The sequence below is a fragment of the Pan troglodytes genome, chromosome 21 (assembly GCF_028858775.2).
Source record: "Pan troglodytes isolate AG18354 chromosome 21, NHGRI_mPanTro3-v2.0_pri, whole genome shotgun sequence".
In the NCBI taxonomy this organism is placed as follows: Eukaryota; Metazoa; Chordata; class Mammalia; order Primates; family Hominidae; genus Pan; species Pan troglodytes.
Window position 1 is genome coordinate 51165046 of NC_072419.2, and position 14681 is coordinate 51179726.

Here is a 14681-nt window from a genome sequence, read left to right on the forward strand (position 1 = left end):
CAACGAAAATAGTGGCTTTAACATTCTGACGTAAGACTCCAGAAACTCACCCAAAAAATGGCCGGAGTCCACTAGAGGGATCCCTTGCGCCAGGTCGCCTGGGTGGACCGGGTGGTTGCCTGAGTGGGTGGTTTGCTAGGGAAGGGGTTGTTCCGCCGGGCCTGTTCCCCGCCCCTTACTGAGCTGGATTCCTGGGCACTTTTCTCTTTGTTCTGCTTTGCTCCACCTCCTGCCTCTTCCCATCTTCCTCCAAGCCCTGTGAATGAAGTGGGACTCGGCCTTTTTGTCCCACCTCACAGATGGAAACCGTGCTGCAGAGAGAAGGGTTTTGCCCCAGGTATTTATGATAAGACTAGGTGGAGAATCCGGGCTTCCTGAAACTTGCTCCACTGTGTTCCCCACAGCCCCCTTCCATGTCTCTGCACTAGCAGACTCCCTGAAACAGGTCACGTGTATCACCCAGGAGGGACACAGGCTGCAGCAGTGGCCGGAGGCTGGGCATCGGCTGCTGTTTTGAGACATTATTTTGTGTCAGGCACAAAGTTACAAACAAGGCACTTTTACATACCTTCTTTATTTTTCAGTCCCTCCAACAACCTGGTAGTTGGTAGTAGCTCCCTTTGTTAGGTGTGGAAAAGTAGGTAATATTATCATCATTCCCCCTTTACAGGTGAGGAACAGGCTCAGAGAGGTAATGTCCACTTTCCCCAGAGCCGGACTGCTTGAGATCTAACCTCAGCTCTGCCCTGCAGCACCTCTGAGTTTTAATTTCCTCAAAGTGCTGCCACCCCTTGTCATATGGACATTGTTATCCACTCAGTGTACTTTAGAATCCAGAATAGACCTGACACTGCCACAGACCTTTCATGTTTCTTATTCTCAGTTTTCCCATCTGTAAAATGAGGGGCAGGAATCCATGCTCATGTGGCTGCAGGGAGTTGGTTGAATGAGATCATAACTGGAAGGTTGGGGGAGCACCATACACACTAATTCTCAGCTTATCCTTCCTGAGCCTTTGGGCTCTTATCTCGGTTATTTGGGCTCTTATCTTGGCTTATTGTCTGGGACCCAGACAATGACTTTCTCTTTATTGGCTCCCAGTTAAGCACCTCGAGGGGTAGGTGATCAAGGTAAGAAAATTCCCTTAACTTGCTAATTTCTCTCCTCTTCCTTCTGTCCAGCGGAGCGGGCACTGGACACAATGAACTTTGAGATGCTCAAAGGCCAGCCTATTCGCATCATGTGGTCCCAGCGAGACCCAGGACTTCGCAAGTCAGGTGTGGGCAACATCTTCATCAAGAACCTGGAGGACTCCATTGACAACAAGGCTTTATATGATACCTTCTCCACCTTTGGGAACATCCTCTCTTGCAAGGTAGAGGATGAAGGGTGTACGTCTTTGGGTAGATCGGTGTCAACTACCTGCCTGGTAGAGGGGTGACAAGCAACACCTCACTTTACAGTTTACAAGGTCCTTTCAGTCAAGTTTCAGGTGCAGCAAGCACCTGAATGACAGCCGTTCTTTCAGTTTCATCTTCCGTAAATGATCAGACATTACCTGTGTATCAGTCAGCTCTCGCTGTGTAACCACCTTCAAATTTAGTGACCGTCAACAACAATCATTTATTTAGCTAATAATTCCACAGTTGGCAATGGGCAAAGTTCAGCTGGGCAGTTCTTCTGGTCTTGGCTGGGTTCCCTCCTATGCCCACTGAAAGCTGAGTGGGAGCTCTCACTGGGTATATGAGGGAGCGACTGGCTGTCAGCTGGAACATCTCGGCTTTCCTCCCTATGGCCTTTTGTCCTCCAGTAGGCTAGTTCAGGCTATTCTCATGGTATTCTCATGGCAATGGCAGGGGCTCAGAAGACAAGAGTGGAAGCACACCAGGCCTCTTGAGAACTAAATGCAGAACTGGAACCATCACTTCCACTATGTTTTTTTTTTTAATTGAGATGCAGTCTCACTCTGTTGCCCAGGCTGGAGTACAGTGGCATGATCTCAGCTTACTGCAACTTCCTGGGTTCAAGCCTCCTGAGTTCAAACGATTCTCCTGCCTCAGCCTCCCGAGTAGCTGGGATTACAGGTGCGAGCCACCATGCCTGGATAATTTTTGTATTTTTAGTGGAGACAGGGTGGGTTTCACCATGTTGGCCAGGCTGGTCTCGAACTCCTGACCTCCCAAAGTGCTGGGAGCCATGAGCCACCGCACCTGGCCTCTTTGACTGCATTCTATTGACCAAAGCAAGTCACAAGACCAGCCCACATTCAGAGTGAGAGGGCAGTAGAAATTATAGGATGAAGGGTGTGGCTACAGCAAGGCCATTAATTGGGGCCATCAAGGCAATTAAGTTATTAAATCTTGTTTTTAAGATTGTCTTACATTAGATGTAAGTTCCATCAGTGATCTTGTTCTTAGTCATTATTGTATCCCAATACTTAGAATAAGATGTGACACATATTAGGTGCTCAATAAATATATGTTGAGCCAGTGGAGGTATGTCATTTGAGAAGGATTCTGATTATTTTTCTGACTTTTTATATGAGGATGTTGAGGATCAGCAGCCATATAGCAGGTCAATATGTCTGGAACAGAGGGCTTAAACCTGGGTGTTCTGTCTCTAGATTTTATAAGGATAGTTGATCAGTTACCCTGTAGCCTTTGGAGTGTCTGCTATTCTAGGGAGGATGGGGATAGTTTTTGTAGCCTATGTGTCAGAACTTTTTTTTTTTTTTTTTTTTTTGAGATGGAGTCTCACTCTGTTGCCCAGGCTGGAGTGCAGTGGCGCGATCTCAGCTCACTGCAACCTCCTCCTCCCAGGTTCACGCCATTCTCCTGCCTCAGCCTCCTGAGTAGCTGGGACTACAGGTGCCCGCCACCACGCCCAGCTAATTTTTTTTGTATTTTTAGTAGAGACGGGGTTTCACCGTGTTAGCCAGGATGGTCTCGATCTCCTGACCTTGTGATCCGCCCGCCTCAGTCTCCCAAAGTGCTGGGATTACAGGTGTGAGCCACTGCACCTGGCATGTCAGAACTTTTATCAAGTGCTACTGTGTGCCAAGCATAATCCTTAAGTTCTCAACGAGGGCTCTCAAATTCCCAGTCAATAAGAGGCTATCCCTGTGGCTCAGAGGAGCAGGTAGACTTGAGGAGATGTAGTAATGCACTAAGGGTTATCTGTGACAGAGAGACGGGGCTGTTTCCTGTCTTTGAGGATCAAAGGAAGAAAGACTCTTAACTGTGTATTAAGTTCTTCACAATAATAATGGCAGATTTATCATGTACTTTCTGTGTGTTAGGTTTTCTGCATACATGTATACTCCTTAAAAGGGTACCTGGCATACTGTTAAGCTTCTAAGTGATAACTGTAACAATCAAAGAATTACTTCTGTTGGCTGACCTTGGACAAGTCATTTATTCTCATTTTCCCTCTGGGGCTCAGAGGTTAAGAAATGACTGGAAGGATTCTCTTATGACTGGCATAGATAACAAGGGAAGTATGTAATGCCCTTAGCAGGTTTTTGACCCATAGTGGGGACCCAATCAACGTGGTTAAATCCGAATGGCCAAGCTGAGGCTTGAGTTGAAAGTGGAAGGACCCTGTTTCAGGATGAGAGGTGGAGGGGTATGTGCAAGGCATGGGTTTGGAAGCAAGATCTGTTGTGCAGCACCCACTGGGGAGCCTCAAATGCCAAGTTGATATAGTTCTGTGGATAGAAGCTACTAGAGATTGAAGGGATGTGGTCAGAATTACATTTTAGAAAGAGCATCACAGTGGTAGTGTGCAAGCTAGGCTGGGAGGCAGTGCTTGTCATCCAGGCAGAAAATGCCACTAGCTGAGCTGAGCCTGCAGCCACAGGGATGAGTGGAGCCACAGTCACCTTGAAGTGGGGGGTTAGTGGTCTTTCTGCGAGTTCAACAAGAGGGATGGGGGCTATGTGAACTAGAAGGTCTTTCCTTGTTCTCAAGTTCTGTCCTGCTGGCCTGAGTCAGGAGGATTACAGAATGGGAATAGGATATTGTGCATCTTTAAAAAAATTGAGGCGGGGTGCAGTGGCTCATGCTCCTAATCCCAGCACTTTGGGAGGCCCAGGTGGGTGGATCACCTGAGGTCAGGAGTCCAGGACCAGCCTAGCCAACATGGTGAAACTCCATCTCTACTAAAAATACAAAAAACTAGCCAGGCATGGTGGCATGCACCTGTAATCTCAGCTACTCGGGAGTCTGAGGCAGGAGAATCACTTGAACCTGGGAGGCGGGGGTTGCAGGGAGCCAAGATTGTGCCATTGCACTCCAGCCTGGGCAACAAGAGTGAAACTCTATCTCAAAAAAAAAAAAAAAAAAAAAAAAAATTGAAATGAGTCTGTTGTTGCAGTAATTCATGTATTGGCAAAGTTTAAACAATGTGGAAGGGAAGAAAGTGAAAAACAAGACTCCATTTCTTTCAGCCCTAGTCCCCAAAAGTAATATGAATACATTTTATGCGTCTTTTTCAAAATTTCCAATGTGTAGATGCCTACTTTAGCCTGAATGGATTTTTTTTTTCACTTAACAAGACTGTCAGGCCATGTAACCTACCACATTCTCTTCAACTGTGCACATACAGTAGACTGGTGTACAATTGAGGCTCCCCCTTGATGAATACCCCGGTTGTTTCTAGTTTGCTGATAGAAACAAGGATGCAGATATGGGGGTTTGAATTTAACCCTTTTGCCCATTGCCTTAGGAAGACAATTAAAAGCCAGTATGCAGTATAGATGAAACCTGTGTTCATTTCGTTCTCCCTCTTAAATCTGTTTTTTCTTTTCTGTTTTTATTTTTTTGACACAGAGTCTCACTCTGTCACCCAGGATGGAGTTCAGTGGTGCAATATCAGCTCACCGCAACCTCCGCCTCCTGGGTTCAAGCAATTCCCCTGCCTCAGCCTCCTGAGTAGCTGGGATTACAGGCACCCACCACCACATCTGGCTAATTTTTTGTATTTTTAATAGAGACAGGGTTGCACCATGTTGTCCAGGCTGGTCTCGAACTCCTGACCTCAAGTGACATGCCCACCTCGGCCTCCCAAAGTGCTGGGATTACAGGCATGAGCCACTGCACCCAGCCTTCCTTAATCCGTTAACTTGAGTGGTGGCACTCTTTGAGCTTCCATACCCCATCCTTAACATGCAGGATTGCCTTTTCCTTGCACAGCAGGCATGCAGAGACTGGTCATGATCACCTTTGCCATTCCTTTCTACCTGAACCCTCTGTCAGTACTCTTCCTGTCCTTCCTCCCTGTGGCCCAGGTGGCGTGTGACGAGCATGGCTCCCGGGGTTTCGGCTTTGTCCATTTTGAGACCCATGAGGCCGCACAGCAGGCCATCAACACCATGAATGGGATGCTGCTGAATGACCGCAAAGTGTGAGTGGCTGGGCCCGAGGGAGGGGCGGAGGCTGCAGGGACAGAAGCATGGCACCACCGACTAGGAATCGATGCTACCCTCAAGCTGCTAATGGGCACCAGGCACTTGAGCGGCAGGCAGCCCTCCTAGAAGTGTGAGCCCGGAGCAGCTGCTCAACCTCTCAGGGACTCTTTCCTCACATAAAGATGGAGCTGATGATCTGCATTAGAGTATGGTAAAGGAAGTGGTGATTTTAAAACTCTAGAGGGACTGGCTAATGGTCATATCATCAATGGACTCAGTGTTTTCATCTGTTTTCCAGCCTTCTCAGTATGGGGTGTATGTGTGTGTGACAGGGCCTTGCTATGTAGCCCAGGCTGGAATGCAGTGGCATGAACACAGCTCACTGCAGCCTTGACCTCCTTGGCTCAAGTAATCCTCCTGTCTCAACCTCCTTTGTAGCTGGGACCACAGGTGACCACATGCCACCATACCTGGCTAATTTTTTGATTTTTTTTTTTTTTTTGTAGAGATGGGGTCTCACTTTGTTGCCCAGGCTGGTCTTGAACTCTTGGGTTCAAGTGATCCTCCTGCCTCAGCCTCCTAGAGTGTTAAAATGCTGGGATTACAGGCATGAGCTACTGCTCCTGACTTTTTCTTTAAACCTTTTGTGTTTCATGAGATATTGGCAGAAAGAAAAGTAGGCATATGCTAAGACTGCCCTCATCATACTGTTAACTTCGATATCATCCCCACTACACAGATGGGAAAACTGAGAGGCAGATAATAGAGAGAATCTGCCTCTGGCTGTTCCCTGCCCAGAATTTTGATTTTGTTCATCTGAGGGGCCAGCCCCCATGGTCAGGGCCATGGAGAGAAGGTGGCTTTGAGCTGGGGGATGCACTGAGAGTCATTTTGTCCAGGGTTACTCAGGGGAGGGTCCAATCAACCTGTCAAACAAATCTTGGTGGGCTTTTCCCAGTTCTCAGAAGAATGCTCTTTGTTAGCTCCAATTTACTCAAGTTCACCTTTGCCACTCAGTTTTCTTCAAATTTTGGTGCCTGGTACAACTTTGTTTGTGCTAAACGTGCTATAGATACCATCAGAATTTATTATTATTTTTTTAATCTGGGATACTTTCCTAGATGTGTTTACATGAACTTGGAAATGAACTTTTAAAATTAATCTTGTGACTGGGTGTGGTGGCTCACACCTGTAACCCCAGCACTTTGGGAGGCAGAGGTGGGTCAATCATCTGAGGTCAGGAGTTTGAGACTAGCCTGGCCAACATGGTGAAACTCCATCTCTACCAAAAATACAAGAATTAGCCATGCGTGGTGGCACATACCTGTAATCCCAGCTACTTGGAAGGCTGAGTGAAGCAGGAGAATCACTTGAACCCAGGAGGTGGAGCTTGCAGTGAGCTGAGATGGCACCACTGTACTCCAGCCTGGGCGATAGAGCGAAACTCAGTGTCAAAAACATAATAAATAAAAATAAAATTAATCTTGTATTTAAGTGATTTTAGTCAATGCCCCCCATAGCAACACTAGCATTGACTGCGTCTAATTCACTTACCCCTGCTTCCCCAGTGCACCCAATACATGTTAATAAGCAAAGCCCCATGATGAGAATTTGAGTCCCAATTTTACAGCAATGAACTCTGAGGCTCAGAGAGGTTAAGTAGCTTGCCCAGGGTCACACAGCTAGGCAACTGCAGAGCGAGGATTCAAGCCCTTGTCTGTCTGACTCCCAGGCTCATTCTTCTATGCTCTCAGCTGCCTGGTATATAATAGTAGTTATGTGTGCATTTGTCACAAGAATGAAATCTTCTTAACCTTCTGCTGGGGACAAGCTCTGGAACATAATATAATATCTTGGCTGTTGGAGGTAGCCGGGCCTTGGGGATGTTCTAAGGAGTATTGTCCTGCCCAGTTTCCTGATGAGGGATATGTAAGCCTGGAGAAGGGCAGCAGTTGAGCGGGAGTTGGCATGTGGGTGGCTGATGGCTGGTAGCTGTCCACAGCCATGAGCCAGTGTGTCATGTCCACAGCTTTGTGGGCCACTTCAAGTCTCGACGGGAGCGGGAGGCAGAGCTGGGGGCGCGGGCCCTGGAGTTCACCAACATCTACGTGAAGAACCTCCCGGTGGATGTGGACGAGCAAGGCCTGCAGGAGCTCTTCTCCCAGTTTGGTGGGTGTGTCCCCAAGGGAGCGGGGGGATCACTGTTTTTCCTCTTCCTTTCCAAAGTCTGGTAGGGAGGAGGGGCTCTCCTGGGGTTTCCTGAGGACTTCCCAGACTCCCCTTTGAGCCAGGTTGGTCCTTTGCAGGGAAAATGCTGAGTGTGAAGGTGATGAGGGACAACAGCGGCCACTCGCGGTGCTTTGGCTTTGTCAACTTTGAGAAGCATGAGGAAGCCCAGAAGGTAGGAGCCTTCCCATGGCTCTGTTCTGCAGCAGGGGGACCGAGCTGGGACTAAGAAGAGGGTCCCAGCTGCCTGTGGAGGGGAAGAAAGTCCCTCCCCGGCCTAAGCCAAGAGGGTGGGAGAGTCCTGTGTGCAGGCAAAGCCCTTCCTTCTGTGGTCAAAGGCCAAGGGCTTCATTCTTTGGTCACTTCTAAGCCCTGATGTCCGCAGAGCTGAATATTTAGGTAGGGATGCAGAAGTCATTATTATATAAAAATATTTACTCATGAACTGACCACTTAAATCAGTTTCCACCAGATGTGGTGGTGTGCACCTGTAGTCTCAGCCTACGTGGGAGGCTGAGGCAGGAGGACCCCTTGAGCCCAGTGGTTTGAGTCCAGCCTGGGCAACATAGCAAGACCCTGTCTCTAATTTTTTAAAAACTCTCCAGATGTGATGGCTCATGCTTGTAATCCCAGCACTTGGGGAGGCTGGGTGGGAAGACTGCTTGAGTTCAGTTCGAGACCAGCTGGGCAAAACGGCGAGATGCCATCTTCACACACAAAAAGGCTCTCACAGTTAGCAAAGAGGATTATTTTGTGCCTTGAAATCCAACTCAAAGTAAGGATGTTGATGATGCTGTCATGCCATTATGAGAGAATTATGCTTGCTACTTTGTTCAAATTATCCATGTGTAGTTGCAGTTAGAACCTAAATTTTTTTAAGTTCTTTAAGTTCTTTTTTTAGTGTAGTTTTAAGTTCAGAGCAACGTTTAGTGGAAGGTATGGAGGTTTTCTGTATACCCCATTCCCCCACACAGGAACAGCCTCTGCCATTATCAATGTCCTGCTCCCAAGGGTTACGTCTGTTACAAGTGATTCACTTACTTTGACACATCATTAACACACACAGTCCCAAGTTTACATTAGGATTTACTTTTGGTGTAGAGTCTAGGGGTTTGGACAAATGCATAATGACATGTATCCACTATTATGGTATCATGCAGACTACTTTCAGTGCCCTAAACATCCCCTGTGCTCCATGTGTTCATTCCTCCATGCCCCTTAACCCCTGGCAACCAATGATCTTTTTACTGGCTCCATAGTTTTGCCTTTTCTGGGACAGAGACTATGTCACCTAGACTGGCTTCTTTCACTTAGTAATACGCATTTAAAATATGGGAATATATAAATATTTACATTTTATTTTATTTTTATTTATTTATTTTTGAGACAGAGTCTCACTCTGTCACCCAGGATGGAATGCAGTGACGTGATCTCGGCTCATTGCAACCTCCGCCTCCTGGGTTCAAGTAATTCTCCTGCCTCAACCTCCCGAGTAGCTGGGACTACAGGCGCCCGCCACCATGCCCGGCTAATTTTTGTGTTTTTAGTAGAGAAGGGGTTTCACCATGTTGGCCAGGCTGGTATCGAACTCGTGACCTCAAGTGATCCACCCGCCTTGGCCTCCCAAAGTGCTAGGATTACAGGCGTGAGCCACCATGCCCGGCCATATTTACATTTTAAATATGGGAAAATTTGCAAATCTCAATTTTATTTTTATTTTTATTTTATTAAGATGGAGTCTCTCTGTCGTCGAGGCTGTAGTGCAGTGGCGTGATCTCAGCTCACTGCAACCTCCACCTCCCAGTTTCAAGGGATTCTCCCACCTCAGCCTCCTAAGTAGCTGGGATTACAGGCACCTGCCACCATGCCTGGCTAATTTTTGTATTTTTAGTAGAGATGGGGTTTCACCAAGTTGGCCAGGCTGGTTTCGAACTCCTGACCTCAAGTGATCCAACCGCCTTGGCCTCCCAAAGTGCTGTGATTACCAGGTGTGAGCCACTGCGCCTGGCCATCAATTTTGTTTCTTAAAATACAGCCCCAGTCCGATTTTTTTTTTTTTTTTTTTGAGATGGAGTTTCACTCTTGTTGCCCAGGCTGGAGTGCAATGGCGTGATCTCAGCTCACCGCAACCTCCACCTCCCAGGTTCAAGCGATTCTCCTGCCTCAGCCTCCCGAGTAGCTGGGATTACAGGCATGTGCTTCCATGCCTGGCTAATTTTGTATTTTTAGTAGAGACGGGGTTTCTCCATGTTGGTCAGGCTGGTCTCGAACTCCTGACCTCAGATGATCCGTCCCCCTCGGCCTCCCAAAGTGCTGGGATTACAGGCATGAGCCAAAGTGGGTATACTTAAATGGCCTTTGCCCTGGTACTGATTATTCTCAGCTAGTGTGGCCAGCCTGGTTTGCAGGTGGCCCCTCTAGATCCAGAAGATGAGCCTGGGCCAGGGCCACATCTGAGTGGTTACCAAGCATGTTCCCTCCTCCTTTCCCCAGGCCGTGGTCCATATGAACGGGAAGGAGGTGAGCGGGCGGCTGCTGTACGCGGGCCGGGCCCAAAAGCGCGTGGAGCGGCAGAATGAACTGAAGCGCAGGTTTGAGCAGATGAAGCAGGACCGGCTGAGGCGTTACCAGGTGAGGTCAGGCTTCCTGGTGGCAGCCACTTCTGTGTGAGAGCAGCTGTGTGTCGGGGGCCCTGAGTGGTGACTGTTTCTTCTAGTGATCCTACTTCTGGGCACTTGGCTCAAGGCGGGAATTGAATGAGCATGGGATGGCCCCCACTGCCTAATGTATAACAGTGAGAAACTGCGCACAACCCAACTGTCCAACCATCACAGGGGTTAGTAGGGGTGCTGGGGACCTTTTGGTTAGAATAATCCTTCACGTGGGACTGGTTAGCATCCCACCCAGCCCACTCAATCCCAGTTGCATCCTCTAGTCTCAGACAACCAAAGTACCCCGCATATTGCCAGATGCCCCTATAGGAAATCCTACTCCTGGTTGAGAATAATCAGGCCAAATATGTTACATCCAAAAGTTGGAATGTTGGACAGCCTTTGAATTATGTGGAGTTAATAATTAAAGTGAATATTGTGGATCAGTGCAATTTAAAACTTCATTGGGAAGTGAACCCCTCTAAGATTTTATTTATTTATTTATTTTTTGAGACAGAGTATTGCTCTTGTCGCCCAGGCTGGAGTGCAGTGGCACAATCTTGGTTCACTGCAACCTCTCACTCCTGGGTTCAAGAAAGTCTCAGCCTCCCAAGTAGCTGGGATTACAGGTGCGTGCCACCATGCCCGGCAAATTTTTGTATTTTTAGTAGAGACAGGGTTTCACCATGTTGCCCAGGCTGGTCTTGAACTCCTGACCTTGTGATCCGCCCGCCTCAGCCTCCCAAAGTGCTGGGATTACAGGTGTGAGCCACTGCGCCTGGCCTCATTTTTGTATTTTTAATAGAGGTGGAGTTCATCATATTGGTCAGGCTGGTCTCGAACTCCTGACCTTAGTTGATCTGCCCGCTTTGGCCTCCCAAAGTTCTGGGATTACAGGCATGAGCCACCACGCCTGGCCCCCTCTAAGATTTTTCATAAAATTTCTAGATCCTTCATGGAGAGGGGCATATAAATATACATATCCACACAAAACACGCACACATACTCAGTAGTTCTCAGTGAGGAGCAGTTTTGCCTCCTGGGGGACATTTGGCAATGTCTAGAATTTTCATTGTCGTGTGGGTGGTGGGGTGCTACTGTCATCCACAGGGTAGAGGCCAGGGATGCTGGCAGGCATCCTACAGTGCCCAGGACAATGCCACAGCAAGGAACTGTCTGGCACAAAATGTCACTAGATCTGAGGCTGAGAAACACATACATCCTCTTATGTACATACAGCGTGTCCAGGGGCTTTCATACCTGCAGAACAAAATACTCATCACGTAATCTGCAAGAGCAGGATGCTATGCTGTACAATTGTGCGGTCTCTGTTCTCTTGTACATTCATACACTGTTGTGTTTGGGAGGTCTGGAAGGAGAAAAGTCAAGGTGCTAGAGGCAACTGTCACTCAACAGTGAGATGCACAGACTCTGAAGTTAGTCTGCCTGGGTTGTCCTGTCTTTGCCACTTAGCTACTGTATGATCTGGGGCAACTTATTTAGCCTCTCTGTGTTTCAGTTTTGTCTGTAAAACAAGGATAAAAGTTTTCTTCACGCAGGGTTGTTGTGAGGATTAAAAATCAAAACGTGGCCTGTCGTGGTGGCTCGTGCCTGTAATCCCAGCACTTTGGGAGGCCAAGGTGGGCAGATCACCTGAGGTCAGGAGTTCAAGACTGGCCTGACCAACATGGAGAAAGGAGAAACCCGTCTCTGCTAAAAAATACAAAGTTAGCTGGGTCTGGTTGCACATGCCTGTAATCCCAGCTACTTGGGAGGCTGAGGCAGGAGAATCACTTGAACCCACGAGGCAGAGGTTGCACTGAGCCAAGATTGCACCATTGCACTCCAGCCTAGGCAACAAGAGCAAAAATCCATCTCAAAAAAAAAAAAAAAAGTCTTAAAAAAAAATCAAAATGTATAGGAAAACTTAGAGTGGCACCTGGCACCAACATGAGTAAGTGCCCGAGGTTCCTGGGCTGGCAGGGGATGGAGGGGCAGCTCGCCTGTGTTAGGGTTCTGGTCATGGGCCGGCCAGGGAGGAGCTCTGACTCCTGCTGCCCGACATCCACCATCTGGAGAGCTTGGCTTGGGCATGCTCTGCACCTCAGCCTGCCACGGGACCTGGGACATCCTCGTGGGCCCCATCTGTGAAATGGGGAATAGCTGTGGTGAGGCTGGGACCAGTGCAGATGTGTGAGAACTGCAGGGGAATTTGGGATGTGGGGGCTACAGCTTGCATGTGATGGGCACGCTGAGGGATGGGGGTACCTGGGTGCTGAGGGAGACGGGGAGCAGGAGGCTGGGCTGGTGGGGCTCCCCATGCCCCTTGTACCTGCGTCAGTCCCCTGATCTCCCCAAGGCAGTTGGGGCTTGGAGGAGAAGGGGACATCCAGCAGTTTCCCTTCCATCCCAGGGTGTGAACTTGTATGTGAAGAACCTGGACGACTCCATTGATGACGACAAACTGAGGAAAGAGTTCTCTCCCTATGGAGTAATTACCAGTGCGAAGGTGAGGACTGGGGGCACCTCCGGGGGACAGCGTTCCCCTCCATCCTCTCACCACCGTCCCCCACAACCCCACCCCTCCACCCTCTCGCCCAGCAGCCTTCAGGGGGTTGGTGCCGGCTACCCCTTCTGGGGCTCTGCTGACCCCGTTGGAGCTTGTAGCCATCTGCAGCCTTGTCTGGGCTGGAGGGGAAGAGGGTAGAAATATAGTCCCAGTCACACAGCTGGACTTGGGGCTCACTGTCACCTTGGCATTTATTTACTGCCTACTGTATGCCAGATTCCAGAAATTCATATCTTAGTATTTCCATTGACTTTTGTTGTCTGGCCTCTGCCAGTGACATTACCCTCCTGGGCCTCCGTTTTCCCATCTGGAAAGTGAGAGGGCTGGACTTCGTCATTCTTCATTTGTTCTTCCCTATTTCTGGAGCACCAATTGTGTGCCCAACCCTGTTAGGCCCCTGAGATGTGGCAACTGGCCCATCAGCAGCTCTATGAGCTTTAGCAGATGTTGTCTTATAGATAAGGACACTGGGCTCACTGGATGGCTTTCCGACCCTGGCTTCTCATTACAACCCCCTGGGCAATTCTTAAATACACACACCTCAGTCAGGCATAGAATGTGGATCCCCGGGGTAGGGCCTGGGCTTTTTATTTTTTTTTTAAAGCTCCCAGAGGCTGGGCAATATGGCTCATGCCTGTAATGCCAGCACTTTGGGAGGCTGAGGCGGGCAGATCATGAGGTCAGGAGATCGAGACCATCCTCGCTAACACGGTGAAACCCCATCTCTACTAAAAATACAAAAAATTAGCTGGGCATGATGGCACGTGCCTATAGTCCCAGCTATTCCGGAGGCTGAGGCAGGAGAATGGCATGAACCCAGGAGGCGGAGCTTGCAGTGAGCCAAGATTGTGCCACTGCACTCCAGCCTGAGCAACAGAGAGACTCCGTCTCAAAAAAAAAAAAAAAAAAAAGCGCCCAGATGGTTTTTAAGATGATGATCCAGTGTTTCTTCATTCTGTACTTAAATACCTGCTGTTTTACCAGGCTCTGTGGGAAACAGGAGCAAATCAGATGTGATCCTTGCTTTCAAGTAGCTTATAGTCTAGTGAGGAAGTCAGCCCGTCACTAACTCAAATGGATTATAAGATGGGGGGCAGTATGGGAGGCAAAGCTACAGGAGTTCAGTGGAACAGAAGGGAAGGCTGCCTGGAAGAAGTGGCAGTAGCAGCAGTGTTTGACTTGGCTGTGAGGAGGTAGGGAGCTGGAGTGGGAATGAGGAATTTTCCAAAGAGATCAGTGTGAGTGACAGGATGGGGGGACCCGCCTGAATGATGTGATGTTGGGTTCTGAGGAAGTGGTCTAGAAGTTCTCTTTTGGCTGTTGAGTCCAGTTGTAAACATCCCTCAGGGAGCCTTGTGTTTGGAGGAAAAAAGGTTGTCTTTTAGGTTAAGATCCTTTTGAAAAATGCGAGAGAGGGCTGTGGCACATGTAAATTAGGCATCAGTAAATTTGATTACACATCATAAAAAGCTATAGGTCCTCTTTCCAAGCAAATGCATACACATTTGATGTAGAAACATGGTTGAAAGCTGGAATTTTAAAGTTAATCAGGTTTAAATGTAAACCCCAGTCCTACCATTACCTAGCTGTAGAATCTGAGGCAAGTGGCTTTGCTTTTCGGACCTTGTTTACTCAACCTATAAAGTGGGAGCAACATTGCTCACCTCTCCAGGTGTCCTGAGAACTACTAAAAAGGCTGCATGTACAGCGTCTGCGTTTGATAAGTAGTGAAATAGTGATTGTCGTAATGATTCATCATACACCTTGCATACAGCTTCAGGAGATGGACCTTCTTGAGGACTCCTCGAACAAAGGAAATGTGTAAATT

The 14681-nt window shown here is 48.3% G+C and overlaps 1 protein-coding gene across 14 annotated transcripts in view; it reads left to right on the forward strand.

Moving 5' to 3' along the window:
- Positions 1 to 14681, forward strand: part of PABPC1L (poly(A) binding protein cytoplasmic 1 like) — a 29651-nt gene that overhangs the window by 1453 nt on the left and 13517 nt on the right. For all 14 annotated transcript variants that reach the window (XR_010154238.1, XR_010154240.1, XR_010154244.1 and 11 more), the window contains exons 2-7: positions 1182 to 1375; positions 5288 to 5403; positions 7437 to 7576; positions 7714 to 7808; positions 10127 to 10264; positions 12698 to 12793. Coding sequence is in view for 2 of the 14 variants with exons in the window: in XM_054674444.2 (XP_054530419.1) it covers positions 1182 to 1375; positions 5288 to 5403; positions 7437 to 7576; positions 7714 to 7808; positions 10127 to 10264; positions 12698 to 12793 (779 nt within the window). In the remaining 12 variants the exon portion in view is untranslated. The remainder of the gene's footprint in view (positions 1 to 1181; positions 1376 to 5287; positions 5404 to 7436; positions 7577 to 7713; positions 7809 to 10126; positions 10265 to 12697; positions 12794 to 14681) is intronic.